Below are 14,658 nucleotides of genomic sequence, written 5' to 3' on the forward strand. Positions count from 1 at the left end.
GAAATACGGCGGCCGAAGATGTCTGAGAGGGTCGCGGGGAAGGGCTGAAGGACGGCATTTGCGAGGAGGAAAGCGGTGTCGGCCTAGAAGATGGAGGTGGATGTTCCGTGCAGGTGGGAGGCCAGTGCCTGTTGAGTTGGTCAGAGAGAACGCTTTGCTTCGGTGGTAGCGATGCGCCCGGGGAGTACGGGGACCAGGATTGTGGAATCTATCGCCGCCATGAGTGAGATAATGATTAGTGCAATAAGTATGAGTCATTCTTGTTTGCTCGCTCTCCATCATCTCGGAGATTTGTCTACAACAGGACAGACTTCAGGCATCTTGATGGTAGCCGGCGACTCATCTTCAGCGTTAATTTGTCCGACTCTGCAGCGAGTGAGGTCGAACGGCGAAAGTCTCATAGCTAGAATCAAACCAGGGAGGACTGAAAGGTATGCACTTCCAAGTTGGAGTACATTGTTGACCGCGAAAGAGAGGACCCAATGCGAAAAGTGATAAAGTGGCGCTTCTATTCCGAGCAGGCTCAGCCAGCTACCTACTTGTATCATGCAGAACGCGGGCGTTCGGAAATATCCTTTTTGGATTATTATTAGAGCAGTTTGGGCCATTAAGCTGCCTTTCCTGACCCATTACCAACTTCCTACCGGTTAGACTGAACGTAGCCCAGCAATGTATTCTGTTCCTTTTTTCTTTTCAAACAACCGAGCCAAAGAGTGAGCCTTAGACTAATGAGGTAGATGTTGGGGGTTAAAGATCGATAGCACGCGATGTGTGAATCGACTTACTACTACATCGCTCGAATTCGCTCAGGTGGTGTCGACATTATCAGCGTTGCGCTGAAAGTCGCTGGAAGTATTCAGCAACTTTGAATGGCCCTTAATCCGCAGCAGAGGATCGTAGATGCGATCACCCCTCCCACCGAAGAATTCCGCGAGATAATGTTAGCCGGCATTGAAAATTCATGCGAATCTTCTTCCCCTCATCTGGCGTGCATATTTTCCCACTTTGTTCTAGAGTTAATGAAATGCCCCACAAAGTTCCAACAGAGCTATCCTCCCCTAATACCAGAAGCCTTGAAATTGTATTGGCAATATCTTGCTCTCTTCACTACGATTCTTGTGGGGACAAATGATGGAGACGTTGACCTACGAGAGGCGAGACACAGCCACGCTTACATTCATGGCAACCCTCCATGGGCTGACCTTCCACGAACAGAAGGACAGAATACAGTCCGATAGTAAGGACCCATTCGCTCGCTTGCAGCTGAGGGCTGTCGCTGACCATCAACTCGTATTCCAAAGCGTTTCCCACGTGTGTTTGATCTGAAATGTATCAATAAGATGTACTTCCGCATGTTTAAAAGTGGAAAGGAATTATCAAACAACAAAGTCGATTAGATGATTAGATGATTGCCAAGGTGAGGAAGGAACAGCGCTGGATGTTATCAAACTCAATTAATCATCAAAGCCTACCCCAATTACCATTGTGTAGTACCCAATAGGCCTGGGTGTTCAGGATATCTTTGTCACCTTTCTTATGGCTTCCCAGGGAGCCTTAAGCACAAGAATCTCGATGTCGACAAAGCCTTCTACTTAATGATCAGTCCTCGATTTAACAGAGCTCGTAAGACGTGTGAATAGTGCCGAAAGGAAGGGGACGCAAAGATCACATACCTGCAGAAGCCAAAGCTATGAACGAGTGGTACATTTTCCAGATCGATGGGTTTCGAGATGATTATTTCGGCCTCGTTTCTCTATGATTCAAGCCCATAGGTAGAACCTCCTCATTGGTGGGGAAAACAGTGCCCTGCAGACTAAGCTCATTTTGGAATAGCTTATCTATTCCGAATGTCAGTGACAGACTGAGGCGACCATGAAGACAATAATGAAAAGCATGCAGGCGTGCATACTCTGGTCTATATACACGAAATAGGCCGGAGGTCAACCCCCTACTCGTAAATTCATCCGATTTTGGTGGCCTTTGCCGAGAACTCTGGTGGCTCTGAGGGGAGTTTTCCGCTCGGCTTCGCCGGTACTCCACCAGTACGCAACGCTGGAATCGACACGGACTTACTTTTTGATAAGGCATGATGCCGCCCATTCACTCTCTGCGAGCGTTGCGCAGCGCCACGGTTCTCGGTCCTCTACGCTCTCTAGCACTCCGCCGCTTCAATGCCACTCCGGCTTGCAGCACCGACGGGGTATATAAGGACTTGACCAACATGCGTGTAAGAACGCCATGGATCGAAGCTTTGGAAAAGCAGAGAAAGAAGGGGTTTGATCCGACCAAGCCGTCAAGCACACCCGCGACTCCACCAGACCGCGATCTCACGCCCAAGAAGATGTCAGATAGCTTCCATCGAGTCGTACGTGCAATATATCAAACCTGGAATTTTGACTGGCTGACTGATTCAGGCTAGGTTATACCACTAGCCCAAGATCCATGGCTACTAGACAATTACCTCAATTCGAACGGCCATATCAGGTGTGCTTCAATGGGCGTTGGAAACGGTTCTCATGCTAAGACAATACAAGACTCGGAACAATCTTCATGGATCTCGATGCCCTCTCTGGAGTCATTGCATACAAGCACACAGGAGAATCCGTCACAACCGTCACAGCTGCTGTTGATAGAATCACGATTAATCATCCCTTGAAGGAGCTATGCGATCTTGAACTGTCCGGTCAGGTCACCTATGCAACAGGGAGGAGTAGCATGGAAATATCTCTACAAGTGGCCAAAGCCCCAGAAAAAGGTGCTAAAGTCCATAAAGAAGATGTCCTGATGACGTGTGCCTTCACTATGGTGTCATTAGATCCGTCTACTAAGAAGCCGGTTGCAATAAGTCCTATTAAACTAGAGACAGAAGAAGAGAAGCGGCTATTTGAGTTGGGCCAGAAGAATTCGACTGGAAAGAAAGCCCTCGCCAAGAGGACTTTGCGTAAACAGGCGCCCAACGAGGAAGAGAGTGAGTTAATTCATGCGATGTGGCTCAAGCAGCTAGAATATCATGGCAAGTTTTATCACCACCATGCCTTTTACGCCCACCCTAATTCGTCTACATAGACCCCAACATCTCAACCCGAAAACCCGAGAACGTAATCTACATGGACAAAACCCGCCAGCAATCATCGCAGATCATGCAGCCTCAATACCGTAACCGGCACAATTTCATGATCTTCGGAGGTTTCCTGCTCAAACAGACTTTCGAGCTCGCTTTCTGCTGTGCGGCTGCATGTTCTCATTCGCGGCCGACCTTTGTCAGCTTAGATCCCAGCACTTTTGAGAACCCAGTGCCGGTTGGTAGCGTGCTGTACTTGACGGCGATCGTAGCATATACAGATCCGCCGCTTGTGACGACAAATGTTGCAGGCGATGGCGTTGAAGATACGGCAGAGGGTCCCGGAGAGAGATATACAAGAGTGCAAATTCGCATAGACAGCAAGGTAAGGAATGTGGAGCACGGAGAAACGAAGCCGACGGGCCAATTCAACTACACGTTCTTGGTAGAGAGAAACATCCGTGTTATGCCTTCAACGTATTCGGAATTTATGATTTGGGTTGATGCGCGGAGAAGAGCAGAGAGTGTAAAGGCTAGCATTGAGGGGCTAGAGCCTGGAAGGTTAAGAAATGGGACGGATGATGGGAGGAGTTTGAGGGTTACTGAGTAAAGCCGACACGAAGGGAGCTCTGGGGTGTACATATGTGATGTTTTACGGTACAATGCAGAGGACGTCGGCAATTTCTTGCCTCAAACTACGCGTTTTTTTGGGCGACTGCTTCTGTAGCTACTGAGGACTCGGCTTCTCTTGCAAGTCGCTCCCCAAGCTATTTCCTCAATATCAGCTCTCAGTAGTTGCCAGCTTAGGGCTCATGGCTTGAAATGGCTAGAGCTCCGGCTCTCGAATCCTCCGAAGTGCTCCCGCCGTTTGATTCAACCTCTTGTCAAGCGGAGCCATTCCCTTCTGCCGCGCGCAGGCTGACAAGGTCACAATGGCTCTCGTCAATGTTTGGCATCTTCGAAGAGTTGCAGAGGCATCAGCTAAGCCGTGCGACATCTGTTACAAGCCAACCACGAGCGTCCTAATCACTCCAGACAACAAGGTATGACTAGTCCATCTTCTTTTCTGGTCAACTGACAAGCTAGTAGGACTACTTCTATATCTGCCCAGGACACCTGAAAGACCGTGGCTTTTGTACTCCTGTTATTGATGAAGAAGAATTAGCTGCTAAGAGAAAGAAGGAGGAAATGGATCGTGAGATTGAGCTTATCAAAAAAGAATACGAGGACAAGATGAAAAGGAAGAAGAGCAAAGTTAAGAAAGGAGAAGACAAGAACAAGGACAAAGAGAAGGGAAAGGACGATGAGAGCAAAGACGATGTTGATGTTGAGAAGGCAGAGAAAGAGAAAGATGCCAAGGTAGATCGGCGTATCTTTAGAAATAGTCACTGCTGACCCCAACTCAAGATCAAAGCAATTACGAATAAAGAGCCATCGTCAACTGCGGATGACATCCCTCGAATCTACACTCTTCAGAAGTATGATTACTTGCTGCCTCTAGGCCGAGGTTGGTAATTTTGTCACGCTAGTAATCTGACATGATGCAGGGTATTCTATCAGAAGAGGCTTGATCGTATTCGAAACGCAGAGCTTGCCAAGAGAAACCGAGAGCGTCTTAAAAGTCCTACTTTATTTCCGTCTGTTCCCGCTGGCAATCTCGGATGACACTTTCATACACAGTCCTTCCCCAATATCCCGCTGATCGATCACAACTGTGATGCATCATTACGTACACTTCTCAGTTGAGAGTGACGAAGATATTTTGGATTTGTCAGTCGTACTTCAAGACCTGGTGAGAACCGCCCCTTCACGGTCCGATTCCTTCATCCGGATAAAGACCCGACGAGAACGGCGCGTGATTCAGATTTACTGGGCGGATCAAAGCTTAGGTCCGGGAACCCCTGCAGATGACGCCCAGAGACTAGGGATCCGACGCTGCGTACAGCTTACACGAGATGACTCACTTCTCCAGTCCGATAGATGAACTCTGATCACTGGGTGCTGGTGACAAAGATGTTCTAGGGCGGTGTGCAGCACTGCTTGAAATGAGTGGCCGACAGTGAAGCCTCGTCTCAGCTTGGAGAGTACAGGCCAGGGCCAAGTCTGTGCACGACGAGGCGTTGTTCTGTTGCAGCGCGTCTGGCCCACTCTGGAAGCTATCAAGGAGTCTAAAGGAGATTGTCGTACCAGCCGGTGTAGTGAAGCGGTCAAGAGCCCAGGAGAACTGCTTCTTCCCGTTCCATTAGTCTGAGTTTGCTAAAGCGAATGATATCTCAATGCGTTGATAAGAGCTAAGGGCCCAATCGCAACCAATAGCAGCCAACTGACATGAGTCAATCATTGACGTGATTGGAATTACTCAATAGCCAGCCACGGCCCTGCTCACCAGCTAAACCAGGTCCAGGACAACTTTATTTCGTGCTTCGAACGGCTCTGCTGGAGTTATATTGCAGCTCGTTGAACATCTCTGTACTAATGACTAACATTTCATCGGCCCATATATCATGCGGCTAAGAAGACGGTGGGCGAAAAATTCGGATATTTCGCCACCCGCCGACCAATCGGATTGCGAATTTGGGTTGCCTCCTTTTGTATACATCTTCTCTTTCGACGACCGCGGCGGCAGCCTGTCCCTCGATTTATGAGACGCTACGAATAGCGGTGAGTCTGTTGTGGTCATTATCGTCATCGTGCAGCACCGACCCCACAGAATTTTAGAATCGTGGAACACGCTCTTCTTCATCAACAGCCAACGATGCAACCTACATCCAGGGTACCAAGTGGCGGCCTTACTCCGCTGCCGTGAGGTACTATTGAGGCGCCGCAACGGCCTCCTCAGCGTTTGGCCCCAACTTAGTTGAGGGGTACATGCACGATAACTTTTGAGGCTCACTGATCCACTTGAGACTTAAGCTCGTCTCAGCACAAGGCATTGAGCCTGACAGCGACGGGAATGATTGGCGGCTCTTTTCGAGTTTGGCAGAGTGGGTCCAATTATCGATATTGCGAGCATAGCCGGATCAGCTTCATACCGTCCGCATCTGGACCCTTTCGGTGATTCTCGGACAGCTCGAGTGGGCGCAAGGCCACGAACTACCGCTTCAGCTTTCTCTTGTGCCGTGCTTGGCTTCCACCACGGCAACTACCTAGCCAGACACTGAGGCTTTACGTCACTCGTACCTCCTTTTTTTTTCCCTTTCCGAGGCTCTGGACGCCGCCGAAGCGTCATTGGAACGCCAGAGGCTCAAATGCTGCCCTACTTGCATGGTCACCCGTCAATTATCCGGCCACTTGGCCAGTGCGAGACCTGGTTTCCATACGGAGAATCCTGGTCATGCCCACATTGATCGAGATCACCTCACATGGACCGATACTCCCGTAAGCACTAGTCTACTCAGAAGCGGTTTTCCGAAGTCCCGCTGGAGCATGTACACGTTGAGCACTTGCTCAGTGCAGCCGTATCTAGCTGTGCTGAACCACTGTACATGAAGCCAATGGCCTCTAATGAAACCCCGTTCGGATACTCGGCGTTTCAGAAGCGGTCAACCTCTGGCGAGACAGAATTGTCTTGCCTTGCACTGAAATTCGAGTAAATACGCTTGGTATTTCTGACTGGGAACCATCTTTTAGCGACTTGGGCAATGAGGTTGTTCGCCGAATTATTGGAGGACTATGCAGAAGGGCGCCGCGAACGTTCGATGTTGAGTCTGAGAAAAAGACCATGGATTTCAAAACATTCATCTACCACTTTACCTAACGAACTCTAGTCAACGCACATCCAGTCAAACTATCTACAACAACTGGACCTTGAAAATCACCTAAATCTTCCCTCCTCCTATTCCAGCCCTAGGCCTCTCCCTAACCTCATCGATCCTCCCTCTCCCCAGCGTCATCCCCGGCACCACCCACTCCCCACAGCTACACTTCATCCCCTGCCACGCATACCTCCCCACACTCTGTCCGCATTTCTGATTCGGACACTCCAGTCTCCCTTCCAGCTTCCCTTGCTCGAGCTCCGGCCGCATCCATGAGAGGGGAGTGAGATGAAGATGGGCGCACGGTTGAGAGGTAGCCGGTCGTTTGGGGTTATGGGGGACAAGATAGACGGATGTGGCGAGCGGAGTACGGCAGCGCCTGCAGCGATACGATGTTGTTGGCTCTGAAGGATGTCCGCTTGATTTTAGGTTGGCAGGGCCTTCTTCAGCGGCCAAATTCATGGGCATTGCGTTTCCCTCATCACCAAAACGGAGCTCGCTGACTTCAGGTGCAACGCCAGCGGCCACACTTGCTTCCACAGTCCTCTGGTACAGCCAGCGCTGGTAAAGAGGGTGGTTGTCGAGCGCTTCTTGGGTGGCAGGACATCCCATGTTGTGGTAGAGAGAGAGCTGTTCCATGAAGCCGGAGTTTGGTTCTGCGAAGTCTCGGGATTGCCGTATGAGGTCAAGGGCGGATTGAGGATTAAGTTGGGGGTTCTGCGAGAGCAAATACGCGATTAGAAGGGCTGTCGAGCGGGATTTGCCCATTGCGCTGCGGGTGGAACATGTCAGTGATGATCATAGTGGATTGGTACACTCGCTTCGGGAAGACAGGGGAAGGTGGGAGAAGCAGAACCAGTGAGAAAGAAGCGTAGAGAACGTAAAGTTAGAACAGCTCATGCCGGATAGAAAGGCATGATAACATAAAAATGCTCAAGCATCTGAATGTGTGACTACTGCATTTTCAATGGGAGAGCAACGCTCCGCAGAACGTATGAAAACGTAAGACAGCATCGAATTTCTCTTTCCACCCAATGCAAACAATGGTAGTAGAGATACTCCCCAAAACCATTGTCAAGCGGTGGCGCTGGGCATCTTCATCGCCGATTTCCAACAGTCCTTTGACCCATTCACACATCGTCCATACGTGCCTCGGTAAAGCGCTACATGTGGGGCTCCCCGTAGATTATCGGAGGACGGCGACAGGGCCTTTTTGAGACCATGGACATGGACTTCGGAGTCGGCAGCGTTTGTGGAAAGAGAGACATCGGAATGGCCGAAAAGGCCAACAACGCACGTATGTGGCGTATGGTCATACAGTACGAGATGGAAAAATATTCTTTCGGCTCTTGCGTCGCTCGCGAGATATCACGATGCGGAAGGGCTCTCTGACCTACCAATGAACCAGTACACCTCCTCCGGCGTCAAGGCCTTGCTGGATGAAGGCATTGCTGGTGGGGAAATGCTCAATGATGTTCTCGTCTTCCACGTCGTCGACCTCGACGACGTGGTGGTTGAAATCCACGAAGAGATGATCATCGAGAGGCAACCTCAGCACTGATAGGACATGTGTGATGTTGGCCTTGTTCAAGGCGTCTTTGCGCCGCAAGGAGAATATTCTGTTGTCGGGGCGTTAGCTCGGGATTCGGGTCGCCTCTTGTACATTGTGCAGAGTATATATTCACCCCCCTATGTAGAGATGTGCGTCTCCCGGGATCCGGTCCAAGGACATCGATAAAGCAATAATGCAGGCTTTGGGTGAGAAGGCGAATGAGAAATGTTGGCTTCACTTTTTAGAGTACTGTAGTCGATTGTTGGTGCATGGGAAATTTTCAATTTTGAGAATACTGCGGAGAGTAAAGGCTTGATTCATGCTTCTTGGCCACCTGGCTCAGGGATCGTCAACATTTCATACCTAAGGTACCCCCAGTTACTCCAATAAGACTACTGTCCATTTTAACGCATTATCTCCCTTCTGCCCTCCTGCCCAAGGTTGCCACTAGCATTTCTTTCAGCTATCTTCACCTCATGCATCTCCCACCACTCTACCTACGGTGGCGGGCTTCATTCACTTGTCACTACTTGATCCTTCTGACCCCGCTCCTGTACGTATACACAATTATAATATTTACCGGTAATCCCATGTGGCATCTGCTTGTTGTCAGGTGCTGTCAAGCATTTGAGGGGTTTTGAGCACCAATGATTCAGACCAAGTAAGGCCAGGGCAGCGCCTTACGGGGGGGCATGAAACGTGGCCAACGTGTCTCACCGTGATTCCCGCGTCTAGAGGGAGGTTCAATTGGTGAATTGAGCCTTGCCGTTTGATACCAGCAGTAGGGCTGGTGGCAATGCGGGATTACCGCCAACCATTCAATTATTTTTAATCGAATGTTGGTTCGCACAAATCTTTTGGGATTTTCATCTCCGCTCGCAGTCTCATCTACGAGTAGTCCGGGACAAATAACACAATGACATCCCATGTCTTGAATGGCAAGGCACAATAATCAGGGCCCTTCCACTCCCCCGTGACGACTTCGACTTGTAGATCGGTCGGATTGATTGGTCAATGGACCTCAACATCCTGCATCATTACTTCCTTCCCCGTCATTTGGCTCGCATGAACCAGCACATCATGATCCTAGTGGATCCTGGTGGGTTACACCACATCATGCATCGTTGACAGGACAGAGTGAAAAAAAGACCAAGAATCGGGTTACGCCTGCCACAGAGACATCGTATCTGCTTCTCGGTAGTCACTTTAAAGTCTTGGTTTGTATAGATGTCGCAAGGTTCGTGACTGGCAGCTCTCATCGCTTCCTGGGGGGTTTTGTCGTATTGTTCCTATCTAGAAGAAACGTCGACTCGTCCCAAAGGATCCTTCGGGGATCCTCTACCGCACTAGTCACCTTCTACAAAGAGTCAATGGACCGAAAACTTCCCAGACACACTACGTCTCTCACAAACCCCAATACTTCACTTATTTCGCTCGTGTCGTTGTCTCCCTTTGTGCTTGGCTTTGTTCGAAATGCAATCAAAGGGAACGAGATTTTCAATGTCGTCACCTTCCATCGTCGGCATGCTTCGAAACCTGGTTTCCAAACTGTGCAACGTTGGTAGGCGACCGGGGTCTTTATGACTATTCTTCATCGATCCCTGATGTTCATTGAGGGGTTGGATAACGTACGGTAGAGCAGTTGAGTACGAAAGGATAATAATACTGCAGCTCCCTACGCTCTAGCCTAAGGATCGAGGCCTTTTGAAGAAAACCCGCTAGGGCATGCTTATGCATATGTGCGGGATACTACCAAGGACCCACCCCTCCGCTCGAAGAACTCTGGTCTTAAGACCCTAGAACGACTGTGCCTCCGGGTAGTCTTCGGGGCATCGCTAAGGTAGGGCAATGTTACGAGAGGCTGACCGAGATATCATCTAGGTATGCAGATTGCAGGAGAAGATATAGGCTGATGTCAGCACTTTTTCTGGAATAAGCAAGGCTTCCCTCTCAACCCTCCCCTGCCTTCTGACCGTGCATACAAAGCGCACTTGTTCTCTTCTAGCGTAGGAATGGTACCGCGATAATAGCACCAGTCGTCTTTTTCTCACACACAGCTTCACCAGATCCTTCATGCTCACCGTATATTGTCATGTCCGTGCTCTGTATTATGTAGATCACGCGAGGCAAAGAGTCCCTCTTTTATCCTAAGGCAGAGTTCTAATACTGAATGCTACCTAGGCCCCAGAAATGCAGATCTATGATTCAGACATTGCTGACAACGGTCCCCTCTTCTGCATGTGGGATGCATTATGAAGTTTTGGTAGCATGCAGCAATCCTTAGCTGCCACCTTGTAGGGCTGCGCAAGGCGGCTTCCGCCCAGAGACGATCCGTTACCCACATCCTCATCTTTACCTGGATCCTTTCCGTGATAGCGTTTGACCAGGATTCCCCTTGCTGAAGAGCTTTTAGGTACATGCAAAGCTTGAGGATTTAGGGGTCATAGGGTACCGCTAAGTCGCGCACACCCCGATCCTCAAGGTGGGAAAAAAAGTTCTTGGTCTAAGAACAAAGCAAGCGACCCCTCCGAGCCCTCTACCTTAGGGCAGGAAGTCACAGCTGAAAGGTACTCTAGGTAGCCCTACGGCTGACATACCCCGAGGACCCAAAAAACTTATTATTTGACCGATGTCCCACCCCGCTTCCTTGCCCAAGGTTTCGGCTCTGGCACAGAGCTTTACCAAACAACATGTGCTAGCATTTGCTGGAACAAGAGGTCAAGGAAGGCAACTTATGCCAGAGTCCTCCCCAACCTCCATCTCCTACGTCTTCTGCCATTCTCACTGGCCGTCAGTTGTCCTTGAAGTTTTTATCCTGCATAGTTTGCACTTGGTCGGTGTTGCCGCGCGATCTGGTTGGATAAACCTTTTTTTTGTGCCATTCACTTGTACCCATTCCACTTGACGCTTGCCATTGCCACCAATATCGGAGCCACACTTAATCGCCCATAGACCTGAAGCGCCTTACGACCGTTTACGATAGCATTGTTCTTTCAGCGTGGCAATTAACGCCCTTTATGGATTTTACGCGTGTTACGTCGCCTCCTTCAATTCTAGTACATGATCATAATGCCAACCATGGACGGAGGCGGTCAACCAGTCGGTCTGGAGCGATGCCGTTTTCACGAGCCCCTGTCCCACTGGCAATACCTAATGCGAGATTCGACCTTGCTCCACCTCCACTTCCTCCTCCGAGAAATACCGATATCACTGCTGGCAGTGATCCAGGATGGGCTTGGGGAAACGATCCTAAGGGGGGGAATTTTGGAAAGGCGAGAGAGTCTCTCAGGCCAATCTCGAATTTTCCAAAGAGTTGGGGTAAAAATATGGAGGAAGATAGGCCATTGGACCCGCCAGAATTTAGGCGACGAGAAAGCTCGACTTCAACCGTCAGGTCGCCGGCAGAAACGAGCAGGGGATTCGATTTTGCAAGACATCAGGATGAAGGATACTATAGTATCTCGGGACCGAGACCCAGTGCCATGAGCCAGCAGTCAGTATATACATGTTCATTTTCGGTTTTCTTTGCAAGCCATCGTGCCATCACGAAAGGCAAGCGGCCCATCACTGGAGGGTGTACTTTCACTCGTCCACGGCTTGCACTGCCCTCAGTTTACCTGGCCTTCAGCGTCTTGTGCCCGGATTCGCATTAGCTAATAGGTACACGATCTCAGATTGCATGGGGAAAGACAACTACAACAAAAGAACTTTGAAAACTCATCCCAAGCGTATGACAACAAATTGCTATCCAAGATTGGCAAGCCCAAGACACCGCCTCGTAACGCATCACTGGGCAGTATTGAAAGTTCACCAACTTCGAATCTTTCATTCCATCATCAACAACAACAACAACAAAGTGGAAGGCATCCAAATCAGCTTCGATCTTTGTCCTTTCCACACTCTTCATACTCGAACAGTGCATACTCGGATCCTCCGATCAAGAAAGAACCTTCGAGTGGATACGGCGATAGTCCTCGATCAAGACCCGTCTCTCCAGGTCTGACTTTGTCCACCACCAGCGCACATAGCTTCATGGACTGGCGAAGCCCGCCATCGTCGGCGCACGACTCTGATCAGCAGCCATACTACCGACAGCGATTTCCTTCTTCGACCAATGTACTGCGACAGCAAAAGTCTCGCCGTTCAACGAGTGGCTCGCTGCTCTCAAGTTACGATGAGTCAGCAGGAAACTCTATGAATCATACCGCTAGTACCGTTAGCGAACGTCCTAGCCCGTTAAAACGTGAAAGCTATGACCAGCCTAATTTTTTCGAACCAGACTCGGCAGATCCTACTTTTCCCATGGAAGATTCAGTTCGCAAACTCCGCCTTGAAGACCGTCCACCACTTATTAGTAGCAATCCTGACTCTCTATCATACTACTACAAACATTCAAATCCATCACTCCATACGTCGCGTTCACGTCCAGGCATGAAGCGCAAGCCTTCCCAGTCCCCGCCTCCGGACCCTGCGCATGAGGCTAATGCTTCATTCGCTGCCGTGGGGGGAAATAACACGGACCTTCATCAGCGCAACACCTCAACACCACAACATCCCAGCCATCGGGTGTCTCCGCTAGGACGGCAATTTGCACAAAATCAAGGTTCCTTCTCATCACAATCGTCAGCGGGTCCTCGCAACAACTCATACGCGTCCTCTGCAGGATTATCGGTCGCGAGCAGTATCACAACCCTCGACCAACACTCACCTGGCATTTCACCTTCCTCCGATCAGCAACAGCAACAGCAACAGCAACAGCTCCTCTACCAACAACACAGCGGTCAAGATTCACCCTACGTTACCTCGCTTCCAATGAATCAAGCTCCTCGAAACACTCGCGACACTCGGACCCAGCAACAGTATCCACAAGCTCCTCTCGAAACTCATCCGACTCCGCCTGTCGACCAGAAACCACAGAATCCTCAAAATCAACGAAAGAACAACGCGCCGCCCAACATGCAGCCGCCGTCTTTCATATGTGGATGCTGTCCTAAGAAGCCGAAAAAGTTCGACACACTGGAAGAATTGAGGTAAGCTGTCGCGACCCCCCCTTCCCCCCCGAAACCCCTGCAGGTGGCTGATTATTGCTCTCACTCCAGGGTACACGAATCTGAAAAGCAGTACTCATGCATGTACTGCCCCAATCGGTTCAAGAATAAAAACGAAGCCGAGCGTCACCAGAATTCTCTTCACCTCCGGAAACACTCCTGGTCTTGTGCCACCCTCAACAACAGTTTCGATAGCGCATTCTACCCTTCCACTAATATACCACCCGCCGACAACAGTTCTTCCCCGTCTCAGCCTCCACCCCCACCCACCTCTCTCACAGCATTCGATACTTGCGGCTACTGTGGGCAACAGTTTCCCAATGAGCCAGCACCTGATTGGGAAGCACGTGGTGCGCATCTCAATGGTGTACATAAGTTCGGCGAATGCAACCAATCCAAGAAATTCTTTCGTGCCGACCATTTCCGCCAGCATCTGAAGCATAGTCATGCTGGCACAAGTGGAAAATGGACGAATATGCTGGAGACGGCTTGCATGAGGGATGAGCCCCCCCCTACCCCCCAGGATAACAACGCACCGCAGTCGCAGGGAGCTCCTGTCGCAAATATGGGTATGGGCCCGACCAACATGGGCCCAGGAAATATGGGCCAAGGAAACATGGGCCAGGATATGGGTCAGAACATGGGCCAAGCAAACATGGGACAGGGACCAATGGGTCAAGCCAATATGGGGCAAGTAAACATGGGACAAGATGGCATGGGACAGGGTGAGATGGGCCAAGGCGGCATGGGCCAGAATATGGTCCAGCCAAAATATGAACCGCTCGACATGAGCAACATAGACCCGAACATCGGCATGCAACAAATGGGCAACATGGGCCCGATGCCAAACATGGGGACCATGGGAGCAGCTCCTGCGCGTGGGATGGGCATGCAAGGCGGCCAGATGCGCAGTGAGCGGATCGATGAGATGCCTCAGGAGATGTAGAGCTCGTCCCTCTGCACTCAATGTATTGGCTTCGGTGGTTTCGACGGACACTTCGCCTATCCACCAATTTGACTCATCACAGAGTACGGTTGACGTTGACGCAGGCGCGTCTGGAGCTTCGGGTAGGGCTCGAATCAGTGGTCTGATAGGGCTGTTGATGCGTCCTCGTAAGGCCAAGGGTCGTAGGGCTCGTCGCATTACAGTGGAACTTGCGTATTGTTCGTCATCTACTTTTCCACCTTCATCTTCGATTCTCAAAAGGCAAGGTGCTCCTGCGACATTGAACGACCAGGCCA

General features: G+C 50.3%; 4 protein-coding genes across 4 annotated transcripts; 3 read left to right on the top strand and 1 right to left on the bottom strand.

Moving 5' to 3' along the window:
* Nucleotides 1-2,221: 2,221 nt before the first annotated feature.
* On the top strand, nt 2,222-3,671 carry HO173_003783 (uncharacterized protein; the record flags this gene model as incomplete). Its single annotated transcript, XM_037305708.1, has 4 exons — nt 2,222-2,365; nt 2,420-2,484; nt 2,535-3,013; nt 3,067-3,671. The coding sequence occupies 4 exons, from the start codon at nt 2,222-2,224 to the stop codon at nt 3,669-3,671; spliced, it is 1,293 nt and encodes a 430-aa protein (XP_037167463.1).
* A 322-nt stretch (nt 3,672-3,993) lies between these two features.
* On the top strand, nt 3,994-4,726 carry HO173_003784 (uncharacterized protein; the record flags this gene model as incomplete). The annotated part of the gene is made up of 4 exons (XM_037305709.1): nt 3,994-4,104; nt 4,151-4,420; nt 4,469-4,539; nt 4,609-4,726. 4 exons carry the CDS (start codon nt 3,994-3,996, stop codon nt 4,724-4,726), a joined length of 570 nt encoding a protein of 189 aa, XP_037167464.1.
* Nucleotides 4,727-6,879: 2,153 nt separating this feature from the next.
* On the bottom strand, nt 6,880-8,548 carry HO173_003785 (uncharacterized protein; the record flags this gene model as incomplete). The annotated part of the gene is made up of 3 exons (XM_037305710.1): nt 6,880-7,588; nt 8,214-8,435; nt 8,502-8,548. 3 exons carry the CDS (start codon nt 8,546-8,548, stop codon nt 6,880-6,882), a joined length of 978 nt encoding a protein of 325 aa, XP_037167465.1.
* A 2,933-nt stretch (nt 8,549-11,481) lies between these two features.
* HO173_003786 (uncharacterized protein) lies at nt 11,482-14,362 on the top strand (the record flags this gene model as incomplete). The annotated part of the gene is made up of 3 exons (XM_037305711.1): nt 11,482-11,861; nt 12,043-13,398; nt 13,468-14,362. 3 exons carry the CDS (start codon nt 11,482-11,484, stop codon nt 14,360-14,362), a joined length of 2,631 nt encoding a protein of 876 aa, XP_037167466.1.
* Between the last annotated feature and the right edge of the window lie 296 nt (nt 14,363-14,658).

The sequence above is a fragment of the Letharia columbiana genome (assembly GCF_014066305.1).
Source record: "Letharia columbiana isolate WasteWater2 chromosome Unknown Sc0000009_s1, whole genome shotgun sequence".
NCBI lineage: Eukaryota > Fungi > Ascomycota > Lecanoromycetes > Lecanorales > Parmeliaceae > Letharia > Letharia columbiana.